The following is a 15285-nucleotide window of genomic DNA, read 5'->3' on the forward strand; positions in this document are numbered from 1 at the left end:
TTTGTTTGTTTGTTTAAAGAGTGCACCCTTTGTCCCGCTTTTCTGAAGAGGAAGATCAGCGTGCACCAATTCATTTCAGACCGGGGTGTCCCCCCCCCCCAAGCATCTGAGGAGTTTTCCACCCCAATTTCACTGAACCTCCCCACCAAACCTTAACTCATATACCTTCCCACACAAGTCTATCTCCTCCCCAGCAAAATTTAAGGGAGGAGTTGCTTTCCTTCTGTCTGCACCCGCCCCTGCCCTGATTTCACATTAGCGCAGGAGGAAGTGCACTTTATATATTGCATTTATTGATTGATTGAATTTATTGAATTTTGATTGATGATTAGCAACAAAAACACTTTTAAGTAAGCAGGTATCCATCAGTGGGGATGTGGGGGACAAGCTTTTTGCCTGAAGGAGTGCGTTGGCACCTATGGTTCTTCTTCCAGTTCCAAGCAAGCATCAGAGACCATGCTCACACAGGAGAGGAGAGGAGAGCTTGAGGAGAAGAGAGCTGGTCTTCTGGTAAGAAGCATGACTTTTTCCCATAGCTAAACAGGGTCTGCCCAAGGTTGCATATGAATGGGAGACGTGATGTGTGAGCACTGTCAGATATTCCCCTCAGGGGATGGAGCCGCTCTGGGAAGAGCAGAAGGTTCCAAGTTCCCTCCCTGGCAGCATCTCCAGGATAGGGCTGAGAGAGATTCCTGCCTGCAACCTTGGAGAAGCCGCTGCCAATCTGAGAAGACAAGACTGAGCTAGATAGACCAATGGTCTGACTCAGTATACAGGTGAAACTCGGAAAATTAGAATATCGTGCAAAAGTCCATTAATTTCAGTAATGCAAATTAAAAGGTGAAACTGATACATGAGACAGATGCATTACATGCAAAGCGAGATAAGTCAAGCCTTAATTTGTTATAATTGTGATGATCATGGCGTACAGCTCATGAAAACCCCAAATCCACAATCCCAGAAAATTAGAATACTACATGGAACCAAGAAGACAAGGATTGAAGAATAGAACAATATCGGACCTCTGAAAAGTATAAGCATGCATATGTATTCAGTACTTGGTTTGGGCCCCTTTTGCAGCAATTACTGCCTCATTGCGGCGTGGCATGGATGCTATCAGCCTGTGGCACTGATGAGGTCTTATGGAAGACCAGGATGCTTCATTAGTGGCCTTCAGCAATTCTGCATTGTTTGGTCTCATGTCTCTCATCCTTCTCTTGGCAATGCCCCATAGATTCTCTATGGGGTCAGGTCAGGTGAGTTTGCTGGCCAATCAAGCACAGTACACTGTATACTTTTCAGTATGGTTCTATTGTTCAATATTGTTCTATTCTTCAATCCTTGTCTTCTTGGTTCCATTTAATATTCTAATTTTCTGAGATTGTGGATTTGGGGTTTTCATGAGCTGTATGCCATGATCATCACAATTATAACAAATGAAGGCTTGTATTATCTTGCTTTGCATGTAATGCGTCTGTCTCATATATCAGTTTCACCTTTTAATTTGCATTACTGAAATTAATGGACTTTTGCACAATATTCTAATTTTCCGAGTTTCACCTGTATGGCCGTTTCCTATGTTCCTATGTAGCCTCCCATTCAAATGCATCCTGCTTAGCTAAGAGAACAAATCATGCTTGCTACCTCCAGACCAGCTCTCCTTGTGTTTTTCAAAGACTGTGAGGAGAAGAGGGCATCCTTTCCCGCATGCAAGGTTCTGTCCCAAAGAGCTGCTCCGAAGGCTGGGTAGTCGCCTCTTGCTGCCCTGCTGGTGCCCCGGGGTCCTGTCGCCATGCCTCATGAAAGGGCTGTTCAGGCTGGCGGCAAGGAATATAGCACGGCTGCCCATTTCAGCACGGATGGTTGGCTGCCGCATTGCTGTTGTGGGACCCTCTTGAGAGCCAGTTTGGCTTTTCATGGTCCTGCTTTCCGCATGGCAGGGAACAGCAGCAGCAACTTGCAAAACCAGTCTGACCAGAGACCACAGGAGAACAGAGCAGCTTTCTGTACGCAGCAGACAAGGGCAGCTCTATAGTGCCATCATCTGCCACTCTTCGGAGAGCAATTGCCTATACGGCCTCCGAGAAACGGGGCATGTCTGGTCTCACTCAGGCTAGGGAGTCCGGAATGAGACCATTATATTGGCTGTCTCTTTCCATAGGTGGTTTGACAGGCATGCTGGCCATTCGGAAATTAAATGCATTCCATGGCCATTTGAAAGGAAACTCTGCATTTCAGTAGGCAACCTGTTTTTCATTTTAGGATGTCCTGCCACTAGTCCACCACGGGACTTGCATAGTCCCAGGTTCAGTCCCTAGCAGCATCTTCGGGAAGGGCTGGGAAAGACTCCTGCCTGAAACCATGGAGAGACGCTGCCAGTCAGTGTAGACAGCACTGAGCTGGATGGAGCAATGGTCTGACTCAGTATAAGGCAGCGTCCTATGCTCCTAAGATAGGAAGAATGGTAATAAATTGTTGATATAGCAAGAGCAGGACATTATTCCAATGCAGAATGCCAAGGGCTTTGCGTCTCTGATAAGAGCATGGAGGGGGGAAGCATCCTTACCCATCCCTGGCACACTACACCACTGGGTAGCTATCCAGCCTTTGAGGATTCCTTGCATCTTTTAAATAATCTATCAGCAGAGCTGTGTACAGTCATAGCTTGCCAACCATGGGTTTCCCAATGGCGGTTTTAAGTATCCGTGACGGGGAAATAGTGGCAGGTCCCGCCAACTGCAACCTGAGTATCTGCGGTTTGGTGAGGTTTGGGGGCAATTTGGTTTTGGGGTTTGTTTGGGGTTCCCCCAATTTCTGGGGGTCAGGGCTATTTTTGGGGCTCAGGAGTGATTTTCAGGGGCTTGAGAGTAATTTGGGGGCCTCGAGGGTGATTTGGGGGGCTCAAGGGTGATTTTGGAGGCTCAGGGGTGATTTTCAGGGGTTTGGGAGTGATTTTTAATATTTTTAACTGTATTTTGTGGTCTTTTCACAATCGCAATGCCCCTGACTCCCTGTTTCCCATTGGTTTTAATGCCTTGCCAACCCCCAACCACAAGGTTCCCCCAGAATCGAACCCTCGCGGTTGGCAAGGGATGAATGTATATTCTGCAGTTGTGTGTTCAGACTGTACTAATGAGAGAGGGAGCGAGGCCCTCTTAATAGGCCCACTTGTCCTAAATGACACCTGACACTCTGCAAGGACAGCAAGACCCCCTTTAATAAGACTCTCTAGTTCACGCATTTTATTTAATTATATTTCCTTTCTTAGCAGCTTTTTCCACTAGCAAAGAAAGGCGGGCTATAAATATAATTACTAATATACATGACTGTAAAAATTGCAATGCAGAAACTGGTACTGAGTATAAAACACAACCTGCAGTAAATCTCAGCTTTTCATGCTGAAAGCATCTTTTCAGCTTGCAAAGTTAAGCCTGACATTGTTTGAGCAATGGTGGGGGAATCTGGTGGGGAGGTGGCGGGAAGGAGCACAATGGTTATCCCCTTCCTTTGACTATCGGAATAAATCATGCAAAATAATATGCAAGTATGATGAAAATATGCATAAATTATGCACATTTGTGCATATTTTGAATGCATGCAAAATAATAAAATTTGCTAGATTTATACAAGTGAAGGAATTAACCTTTTTAGTGCAAAATGTGGATCACTTTGATGCAATCTTTTTTATTTTAAAATGAAGAGTGTACAGAACCCTGTTCATCACAAGCTTCTACAAGGGGAGGGAGGCATATTGGCTTGCAGCTTGGCTATAGTAAATGCCTAACTCGCCCTTATAATTTCCAAGGGACTCTCTCAAGTACGTTGAGTCAGGATGTTGTTGGCCGCATGTGACTGCTAGGTCAGGCTGGTCTGGCTGAGAGAGCATGTCACTGGCACAAGCTCGCCAGTGCAAAGAGGCCAGAGAAACTTGGACCAGGAAGCTGAGGTCTGTACCATTTGACATGGTTGTTCCAAGGTGGCATGGAGTAGTGGTTAAAGTGTTGGACTAGGACCAGGAAGACCCGAGTTCAAATCCCCATTCAGCCATGACACTCACTGGGTGACTCTGGGCCAGTCACTTCTCTCTCCGCCTAACCTACTGCACAGGGCTGTTGCGAGGGGAAATATAACCATGTACATTGCTCTGCACTCCTTGGAGGAAGAGCAGGATATAAATGTAATACAATAAATAAAATAAAAGAATGATCATGAATAACCCAAACCTGAATTACAATATTACTAGTCACAAACCTTCACAGTGGCTGTTAAATAAACAAACAAACAAACAAACGAATGAATAAATAGACATGGTTCATTGAAACTGAATCTGGACTTGCTGGTACAATAACCATAACCATGGGAAAGCCACATGAAATGCCAAGGAAATGCTGTCAGGCAAATGCAAGGGACAGCCCCACAACCAGGTACATCCAGGTTTATCAAACTTAAGCCCCCAGATGTTGTTGGACTACAACTTCCATCATCCCCAGTCACAACGGCCAAAGGACCCACATCCGAGAAACCAACTTTAGTCCAGTTGTAGGGATAGTGAAAGGAAAATGGGCAGGTTAGTTCTTACTAGAACAACTTGTTCTTTTTTTGCAATCTCAGAAGAGCCACAGTGGTATAGTGGTTAGCATCTTGGACTAGGAAGATCTGGATTCAAATCCTCCCTCAGCCATGAAGCTTTGGAATTATCTACCTTTGGAATTATCTACCATCCTACCTACTTAACAGGTTTGTTGTGAGGCTAAATAGAGGAAAGAACTTTCTGTGCTACCCTGAGCTATTTGAAGATAAAATATAAATTCAGTTAATTGAATTTGCAGTTAAATCCTGCTTTATCATTTATTGTATTCTTTATTGATCTTGAAATTGTTCTGCTTTATTATTTATTGTAATTATGTCTTACAGCACCACCCTATGTGTGTTTACTCAGAAGTAGTGAGGTTGAAAACTCTCCAGGATTACCTTGGATTCTCCAGGAACTGGTATCAATCCCTGTCATGGTACTTCTCTGTGGTAGGGTTGTTCATGAATCACGATTCGAAGAGTGATTCGCAGCACAGCCTCGGCATCTTTAAAAAGGAGGGGAGCAGGTGCATACCTGCGCCTCCACCACTTGCCGTAGCTTCTCGTTTGGGTAATGTGCCCCACCTGCCATAGCTTGCTGGTAGCACTTCTGCCCATCTGCCCGCATATGACAGCAGCACGCACATAGCCTGCACATGTGTGGGACTGCCACGCATGTGAATAAGCCATGTGCATGCCACCATTGTGCAGTGGAGCAGATATGGACCTGTTCTCCTCACTTTTAAAGGTGCTGGGGCTGTGTTGCGAATTGCGATTCGTGCACATTCCTACTCTGTGGCTGCCCCAGGGCTTTGGAATGAACTCCCTGTCAAAATAAGAGCTTCTCCATCTCTGATTGTTTCTTAAAAAAAAAACCCTTAAGACACACCTGTTTTCTCAGGTTTTTAATTAAAACTAAATTTAAACCGTGTAACTGTTTTATTGTGAAAGTGTTTTAATTGATTTTAATTGTTTTTATATTTTCTTTCGGGTTATGTACACCTCGTAGAGATTCATATATCAGGCAGTATACAGATATAAATAAATAAATCTCCAGGTGACTACTGAAAGCAATCCTTGTGATTTTAATGACTAGATATTGTGTGGAGGCGGAATCTCCAGAAATAGCTTTGGTCAGTTGGCAACCTTATGGTGCTGTACAGCCTTACAAAGGCAGAGCAAGTGCTCTGCCATATTCACAAGGAGCGACTTAAAAGAGTGCAAGGCGTGTCCAGGAATATGTCCATAAGGACTGCATGGCCCTCATGGACATATTGCTGGATGCAAATAGAATTTTTGCTGGGAAGGGAGAAGCGAAAACCACCTCCCCTTCTGCCTGCCCAGCACTGCAAAGCAAGCTTTGTACACGTAGTTAAATCACTCCTTGCGAGAACAGAGCCCTCACGCCACCCTCGTAAGGCTGTACATCATGTCAGCCACTATGCTCAATGGAGCTTATTCCCTAGGAAGTGTGTTTTAAGATTCTGACCAGGTTAAATACATGGAGCTCTTCCTGTGTCAGATTTCAGGGATTTCAAACTACACCTGTGATTAATGCAACACTGCAGTCAAGCTCTCTGTTGTACCCCTTGGGAATGTGTACATCTTTGTTTTACTACTATGTCCACTACTACCATTTCAACCAAAGTTCTCAAAGATTACATAAAATAATAAGAGGGCTCACAGTCTAAAATGAAACACAAGGCATGTTGTTCTAGTAAGAACTAATCAGCCTTCTTTCCTTTCACTGTCTCTACAACTGGACTAAATCTGGTTCAAATCAAGGTCCACAAGTTATATCTCTTGCACCTCAAATGTTCATGCATCCATCATCTTGGATTGGGGTGGATGACATCATTACAAACTACACCATTGAGGTGTCCCTTTGTGTCACTCACGACAACTGTACCAAATTTGGTTCAAATCAGTTCGACAGTCCTCAAGTCAGTGTACTTGTGCCTCAATAGTTTACACATCTGCCATCTTGGATTGGGGTGGGTGACATCATCACAAACTACACCATTGGGGCATCCCTATGTGTCCGTACAGCTGTAGTAAATTTGTTTCATCGGTTAGACTGTCCACAAGTTAGTGCACTTGCAGCTCAGATTTATGTGTCCACCTTCTTGAATTGTGGTGGATGACATCATCACAAACTACGCCGTTGAGGAGTCCCTATGTGTCCCTACAGCTGTAGCAAATTTGGTTCAAATCGGATAAGCAGTTCACAAGTTAGCTCACTTATGCCTCAAACATTTATGGGTTCCGCCATCTTGAATCAGGGTGGATGACATCATCACAAACTACACCACTGAGGTGTCCCTGTGTGTCACTCACTACAACTGTACCTAATTTGATTTAAATCAGTTAGACAGTCCACAAGTTAGCCCACTTGCGCCTCAAACGTTAACATGTCCACCAGCTTGGATTGGGGTAGATGAAATCATCACAAATTACGCTGTTGAGGTGTCTCTACAGCTGCAGCAAATTTGGTTCAAATCGGTTAAGTGGTTCATGTTAGCCCACTTGTGCCCGCCACTTGTGCCCGCCAGTTTACGTGTCTGCCATCTTGAATCGGTGTGGTTGATATCATCACAAACTATGCCACTGAGGTGTCCCTGTGTGTAACTAACTTCAGTTGTACCCAATTTGGTTCAAATGGGTAAGGCAGTCCACAAATTAGCCTGCTTGAGCCTCAGATGTTCATGTGATTGCCATCTTGAATTGGAGTGGATGACATAATCACACATCACGCCATTTGGACATCCCTATATATCGGGCAGCAGTGATATAAGAAGATGCTGAAAGGCATAATCTCATATTGTGTGGGAGATGGCAATGGTAAACCCCTCCTGTATTCTACCAAAGACAACCAAAGAGCTCTGTGGTTGCCAGGTGTCAACACCAACTCGACAGAACACTTTACCTTACCTTTAGGTGTCCCTACAGCTGTAGAAAATTTGGTTCAAATCAGTTAGGTGGTTCACAAATTAGCCCACTTGTGCCTCAAAAGTTTATGCGTCCACCATCTTGGATCCAGGTGGATGACATAATCATAAACTACGCCATTGAGGTGTGCCTACAACTGTACCCAATTTGGTTCATATTGGTCCAGACATTGCGAAGTTGGTAGTTGGGCACGTACACGGATGGACACATTCACAGAATGCCAAGTGATCTCATAAGCCTACTGGAAGGTAGGGTGATAAACACCAGCAACAGGCCCTGGAGTGATGCTGTGCTGGGATCAGGGCCACTTGCAACCCACTCCGCAAAACATAAGTGAATCACCAATTTGAAAGGTGTCTCTTTATCTAGTTAGTTTTATTTTTTTAGGACTTACTTTGAAATCCTTTTTAATTCTGTAAGGCATTTGGGGACAGATTTTATTCCTGCCAGCTCTTTAAAATTCACTTAAGATATTATGCTGATCTGTTTTTGAAGATATATTAATCTTTCAAACCACACCACAGGGGTGCTAGTGGTGGTGTGCGTAGGTACACATACGTATATATATTTAAAGCTGGGCAAAGTTTATTCTAAGCTTTGTTTCCCACTGCAAAAGGGACCTGTGCAGCCCACCCACTCTCCCACAAGCATCTCTGTACTGCATAATTTTCTAATGGAAGGGAAAAAAAGATGAAAACGATAAAGACAGAAACAGGGAGAGAAGGGAAAATAACCAAGGGGGGGGGGGGCGGGGAAACGAGAAAGACAAGGGCAGGTCCCTTGCAGAGAAAGGATGTGTAAGAGAAGGCTCTAATATACTTTCTGAATATGAAGACTGAAAAGGAATAGTTTTCATCTTCTTTCTCTTTATTTTCTGTTCTCTCTCTCTTCCCCCCCACCCCAATTTCTTTTTAAACTCCATAGGCCCAACTACTCAAAAACTTAAGTTTCCACGAGTTTCATTTCCTCCGCCCCCAAAACGCGTCGGGATGCACGTTAGAATAAGCCTCGAAGCAGGGCAGAATCAGGAGCCCATCGCATAAAATAAGTGTGGAGAGGAGTCCAACAGAGGTCGCAAGGCGGGGCATACATTTTGAAAACAAGCAAAACCGAAAAGCCACCGAAAGGCGATTTGTGCACGCAACGAGGCGCGGCGGCGAGCACGAGGTAGGCAGGCGGGTGGGCGCGCTTCCCTGCGCAGCGCCCTTCCCGACTTAAAAGCGCACAGGCTTAAGCGAGTCCCCCGCTTGATTTGCGACCACGAGTCCTGGAAGCGCCTCTCCCCGTCGTCGCGGACGCTTGCAAACTCTCTCCCCCCCCCCCCCAACACACACACAACACACACAGAGAGTGAGGAGGAGCAACGCCGCCAGCAACGCTTTCCCCTTTCCTCAGGCGCTGAGTGATCGCCCCGCCCCGCGTGGTGGGGTCTGTGTGGGTGTTTGCGCGCGCGCACGTGCACTCTGCGCCTTGGCCGCGTGTGTCTGCTCGGTCTCTGGCGACGCGCCCTCCCATGGAGGAGGGAAGCGAGTGTCGCGTGCGGACGCGGGCGTATAAATCTCCCGCGCCCGGCGCTGGCGCGGGATTTCCGGAGGATTTGCTCGTCATGGCTTTCCCACCCCCGGTGAGTCGAGGAGGCTGGTGAAGCCAAGGAAATGAAATAAAATGGTAGTAGCTGTAGTAGTAGTAGTAGTAGCGGTGGTCGAGTGTGGACTGCAGCAGCCAAGGGCCCGGCGCACGCACGTGCCCTGCCTGGGGGTGTTGGGGTGTGAGGCGAGGGAGCCACCCCCCCCCCCCAGAGGGTCCCCGTGGCGCGCTGCTGCTGGCACACGAGGCTCAGTCTCCTGGGCTTGTTGGGAAGAGGCTCAGGTAGGGCTCTTTGGCCCCAGGAGCCGCCGCCGCCGCTTCGCCTCTCCCTGAGCCGCTTGGGGTTCCCTTTTCTCCTCCTCTTCAGTCTTCTTTCTCCCATGATCCAGTGGGGCGGTCTACTTCTTTTTGGGGTGCGTTTTATGGGAGCCTCGAAAAACCGAAGCGCTTAGGTTTCGCTGGATTGGTTTTTTTATTATTATTTTTTTAAGTCCTCTTATCCTGCCCCCAACACGTGTACGCATGTGCACACAACACCGCGGAAGGAGGAGCCCGCTCTCCTCGCTCCTCTCTTTCGTGCTCTCTCTGCCCGCCGCTGGTGGTGTGGCTAAGAGGTTTACGCGCTAAAAAAAAAGTAACTCGGGATGTTCCAAGTTACTCGTTCGTGACGTTTTTAGCCCCAAACTGTAACAGCCACGCCTCCCCTTAATTTTGTTCTTGTTCTTAGCTTTTCTTGTTTTGCTCACCCAGCAAAGTGTTGGTCCTCTTTATTGAGCAGGAGGAGAGCAACTGGCTGTATCCATCCCCAGCAAACCCTCTCTCCAGTGGCTGTTGCTGGTGTCTTTCTTAAGTCTCTCTTTTTAGCTGGTGAGCCCTTTGGGGACAGGGAGCCATTTTATTTATATCTGTATAAACCACTTTGGGAACTTTTGTTGAAAAGCGGTATATAAATATTTGTCTTACTTATATTCTTTCTCTCTCTCTGGCTTTCTTCTATAGCTTTCTTTCTTGCTCTTTTCCTACTTGATTTTCCTCTCCTCTCCTTTGCTTTCTGTTCCTGTTTTTATTTTCTTTTTAAGCACCCCCCCCCAAGTAGTGGTGTTGCTGGTGTGACGCATTAGGGTTCTGGTCTACTTGAAAGCAACTTTGGGTTTGGAGTGTGACTCCAACTGTGACTCCCCAACTGTGGCTGGGGTTGGTGGGTGTTGTTGTGCAACAACAGTTGGAAGTAAAGTCACCATCCTCCCTGGAATTCCCGGTTTCACCCAGATTTTAAGTACCTCACCCAGATTTGCCTGGATTTCAGCTTTCATTTAAAAAAGAAAAAGCAGCTAAGCTCTAGCCCTTGTAGAAGTGGAGTTACAGAGCAAAACATGCAGTCACTATTGTGTTCAAAAATTATTTTCAAGCCAGTTTACATAATATGCAAATTAGGCACCTGATTTGGAAAGCCAGAAGATGGCAACCCTAGCCAGAGGGCAGTGTTCCCTCTAACAGGGATTCCTGGATGTTGTTGACTACAACTCCCATAATCCTCAAGCAAAGGCTATTGCAGCTGGGGATGCTGGGAGTTGCAGTCAATGACTCCTGCTAGAGGGAACAATGCTGTAGGGCCAGGTTTGCCCACCCCTGTTCTAGAAGATGTTTTGTCCTGGGCTTACTGCTCTGGGCAGGAGAAAATACTATCCTTCTGCTTATGTCAGAAGAGCTGATCTTGTGGTAGCAAGCATGAATTGTCCCCTTTGCTAAGCAGGGTCCACCTGGGTTGCATTTGAATAGAAGACTACATGTGTGAGCACTGTAAGATATTCCCCTTCGAGGATGGGGCCACTCTGGGAAGAGCACCTGCCTCCTTGCATGCAGAAGGTTCCAAGTTCCCTGCCTGGCAGCTTCTCCAAGATAGGGCTGAGAGATACTCCTGCCTGTAAACTTGGAGAAGCTGCTGCCAGTCTGTGTGTAGACAATACTGAGCGAGATGGACCAATGGTCTGACTCAGTATAAGGCAGCTTCCTATGTTCCTAGAATGTTGGAAGGGGGACTGGAGAAGAGGTCCTGGGCTACCTTAACATGGTTGTGAATTGTGAGTAGTGTTTGGCATTCCTTTACTTCTTGCCCTTCTATTTTGTCCTTTCATCAAAGAGCTCAGGGTGTGGGGTGCATGGTCCTTCTCTCTGCCCCTCACTGCAGTTTATATCCTTGCAACAACCTTATGAGGTAGGTTAGACGGAGACATGGTTACTGGCCCAACTCCACTCAGTGAGGCAAGTCTAACGATCAGTGAGATTCGCCTTTAGGGGGGTTGCAGGGAGAGTGGGCTTAGCCCTCTCTCCCTGCAGACGATCGCTCGGGGAGCCCCGGGAGGCTGGACTGGCCACCCACACGAGTGCCGGCTCTGTCATGGAGCCGGTGGGGATCGGGGGCCATGTGGGGCATCCTGGAGAGTGCGTGGGGCATCCTGGAGAGACCCCCAGGGCCAGGAGGCTGGTTTGTCTCCTGCTGGGGGTCTTCTTGTGTGTTGCCACTGCGCAATACATGATCAAATAGACGGGGTTAGTGGAGCGCTCGCTCCACTAACCTCATCTAAGGGGAGGGGGAATTAGGAGGGTTTGCTGCCGGGAGCAGCACGGATCCAGTGGCAGCACATGATCCTCCAAAAGCGGGCTAGGGGCTCCCTTAGCCCGCTTTTGCCCAATCGTGAGAATCTCCTCAGTGTCTGAGACCCTATGGCAGACTTGCCAGGAAGTAGGTTTTCCCCCAGGCCACTAAATTATCTGAAATGAGCCGCCTCTTCCAGTGACGAACACACAAGATTTGTTAACAATATCTAGACTGGCATGACATGAGAGAGTTGTGTCTAAAGAAACTTAGGCATGCACTTGCCACTAGCTGGGGCATCCTTTGGGAAGAGGGGGTGGTCAGGCGACGTCAACTGTGGTGGGTTTCTTCCCCCCCCCCTTTTTCTGGGGTCTGTGAAGGGTGTGCATGGTGTCAAGCTTGCCTGTTTGCAGAGAGCGAGTTCCTTGAAGCTCATCCAGGAGAAGTGCCAACGGTTAGTTTCTAAACCCCCCCCCCCCCGCCCTGCTGCTTTTTGGATGCAAGCCTTTGTATCCATGTAAGAAGTTCTTTAAACCTGGCAAGTCAGAGGGAAAAGTCGTTTTGAGGAGGACTCCACAAATTTAGGCTTAGCTTACTTCCTAGCCATTGATGGGAATTGTCTGCACCAGACAATTAGTAATGTCTCAGTATCGTCTACTCCAGGGATTCTCAACGTTGGATCCCCAGGTGTTACTGGACTTCAGTTCTCATAATCCCCAGCCCCAGTGGCCCTCGGGGATTATGGAAGTCCAATAACATCTGGGGCCCAACTTTGAGAATCCCTGGTCTACACAGACTGGCAGTAGCTTCTCCAAGGTTACAGGCAGGAGTCTCTCTCAGCCCCTATCTTGGATATGCCCGGGAGGGAACTTGGAACCTTCTTCTCTTCCCAGAGCAGCTCCATCCCATGAGGGGAATATCTTACAGTGCTCACACTTCTAGTCTCCCATTCATATGCAAACCAGGGCAGACCCTGCTTAACAAAAACAGTTCATGCTTGCTAGCAGCTCTCTGCCCATAGACCTCTTCCCTTAGCATGCAGGTAGAGGGCTTATGAGAGAAGTGGATCTTCTTTCCTCTGCACTGGGATATATATGGAGAGGGTAAGAAACAGAGGGAGCCAGTGTTCTCTCTAATTTTTTTTCATCTGTGTGCGGAATGAATTTTGTTCTGGGTGGCAGTATCGAGGCAGTGTGTGCACCCGTGCACTCAGGGTGCGTCCTTCCTTATTCAACCTGAACAGGATTTAAAATTAACTGAGCGGACATCAGAAAATGTGTGGGCATGTGCACACCTTAGAGGGGACAGTGGAGGGAGCCCTCTCTACTCCTGAGAAAGGATTCCTGCTGTTTCTGATCTCAAAAATGGCCATGGAAATGAAACCCCCGGGGAGCAGATTTGGGTGGTGCTGGGTGACCTTCTCACTAGAAGGCTGTGGGCAGTCACTGCTGGGAAGTGGATTTGTAGATGCCTGTGTTTGAGAAAACACTTTTATGTGGTTCTACTAAAACTTAAGTGGTTCTGACACAGAGTGCTGTCTGAATGAGAGACCACCTGGAAAAAAACCACACAGCTGCTTGAGATCCTTGACAAAAGATTAGGTTACAAGTGGAACAAGCTGCCTTTCCATTAAAAAAACACTGCCCGAGAACAGAAAAATAATTGTAAAACCCTTGATGTTGGAACGGAACTTCTAGGAGCAAGCTTCACATTTTTAGCTGCCAGGCTTGTACTGTGATGGAAATATGTCAGAATTTTTAGGTTGATTTCCCCCTGCCCTCTTGCTTTGGCAGTAAATAGTGTCATATAAGATGTGGTTGTTCCAGCTGTATTCCAAGCATGTTACCTAAAAATGGAAGGCATCTGCTTTTTGCCTGTGGTACTGGAATTAGCATATTTCAGTTGATATATCATTTGTTTCTAAAATTTCAATACGTGTTTTATAAGTGGCAGGAGAGAGTTACAATTTTTCCAACTTGGCATTTAAAAGCTTGAGAGGATTTATGCTGCAATAAAGTTTTTAAGGTGACTCAGATTTCTGATTCTGATCTTTAAAAACCTCAGAAGGTTAGTAATGCACATTAGTAAACAAACACATCGAGACATGAAGGAACATAGGAAGCTGCTATATACAGAGTCAGACCATTGATCCATAGCTCAGTATTGGCTACACAGACTGGCAGCAGCTTCTCCAAGAGCAGCTTCTCCAGGAAGGAGTCTCTCTCAGCCCTATCTTGGAGACGCCAGGGAGAGAAGTTGGAACCTTCCACAGGCAACTATGCAGGTGCTCTTCCCAAAGTGTTTCATGTTGTCTCTGAGGCTTTTGCAGAGCTCTCAGTTTTTATTCTGGCAGAGATCCTTTGGCTATTCCACTTTCAAACCTTGGCTTTCCAACTGCTTTGATGGCCTCCGTGGTTTTCTCAAATAATTGTTGCACCGAGACAACAGGTAGTTCTGATGTGGGAACCAAATTAAATTCTCAAGTTAGGAGGCTGATAGGGATTTGTCCATCTTGGAAGTGTTGCCGCAGAACAGTTCAGCTGTCCTCTACAACTTCAAGGATTTCAAAAGGAGTTTGTTAAATGCTGGGCTTCTGGGGGTCTTGGAACATGCCAGTTGCTAGCAAGGCACTCCATGCAGAACATCCTACCTGAATTTTATATGATGTTGATGGCACTAAATTGATGTGTCAGTAGGGAGGCAGATAACAGGGTCAGAATCTGGGGAAGATCCTGGATGTTCAGTGGAAGAGTGTCTGCTAGGCATGCAGATGGTCCTAGGTTCAATTACTGACATTTCCAGGTAGGGCAGGGGGGAAAAAACCTCTTGTCTGAAACCCCAGAGAGCCAGTCAGACAATACTGAGCTAAATTGACCAATAATCTAGCTCTTCATGAAGCAGCATATGAGAGAAGACTGCTTGCTGGATATGGTGACCTTAACTGCCTGTGTCAGTCTAATAATTCATCCAGCTAATGGCTAACATGACTTTTCTGGGTGTCCAAGTGACAATACAGATGTTGTGCTGTGTTCAGGTTTCTCCCTTGCAGGTGACACTACTTGCTGATAATGAGCTTTAGTGATGTGCATTGCTGTATTCTGGATTGTACGGTTCATGTCAACACTGTGGAATTTAGCATTCTGGGATCCTTGACTTCCTATAAATGTTCTAGTTCTCATGGTCACAGGAGAAATTTGGAGGCACTGTAGAGGCTAGGATGGTGTTCAGACCCAATCTTGTACTCCAGTGAAGTGTCTTCCACCACCTTCTGAACCTCAAGACCCTAAACTTTTGTCTCCAAATTTCTCTGACCATGAGCACTAGAACATTTATTGGAAGCCGATGCTAAATTGCACAGGGTCTTGAGATTCAGAAGCTGGTGAAAGGCACTTCACTGGAGTGCAAGATTGGGTCTCCACAGCATCCTAGCGCTACAGTGCCATACTTTTCTGTTTCTTTATCCTTCAAGCTATTTAGACGCAGTACCCATTCTCTCATTCTTTATTTCCTTAATGAATAAGGAGGCATTTGTATTGGGTGAGTGGGTTGGTTCTGTGCATAAGATACAGCCTCGAATAACC

The 15285-nt window shown here is 46.5% G+C and overlaps 1 protein-coding gene across 6 annotated transcripts in view; it reads left to right on the forward strand.

The window, feature by feature from the left end:
• The first annotated feature begins 8540 nt into the window (after positions 1-8540).
• The window catches only part of CPEB1 (cytoplasmic polyadenylation element binding protein 1), a 58549-nt gene continuing 51804 nt past the window's right edge, over positions 8541-15285 (forward strand). For 4 of the 6 annotated variants that reach the window (XM_053272749.1, XM_053272751.1, XM_053272750.1 and 1 more), the window contains exon 1: positions 8863-9145. In XM_053272749.1, the coding sequence (XP_053128724.1) occupies positions 9035-9145 (111 nt within the window). In that variant the 5' untranslated portion in view covers positions 8863-9034. Of the gene's footprint in view, positions 8689-8862; positions 9146-15285 lie in introns of those variants that run through there. The other 2 variants (XM_053272754.1, XM_053272753.1) reach the window with 2 other exon arrangements.

The sequence above is a fragment of the Hemicordylus capensis genome, chromosome 10, assembly GCF_027244095.1.
Source record: "Hemicordylus capensis ecotype Gifberg chromosome 10, rHemCap1.1.pri, whole genome shotgun sequence".
Classification (NCBI taxonomy): Eukaryota; Metazoa; Chordata; class Lepidosauria; order Squamata; family Cordylidae; genus Hemicordylus; species Hemicordylus capensis.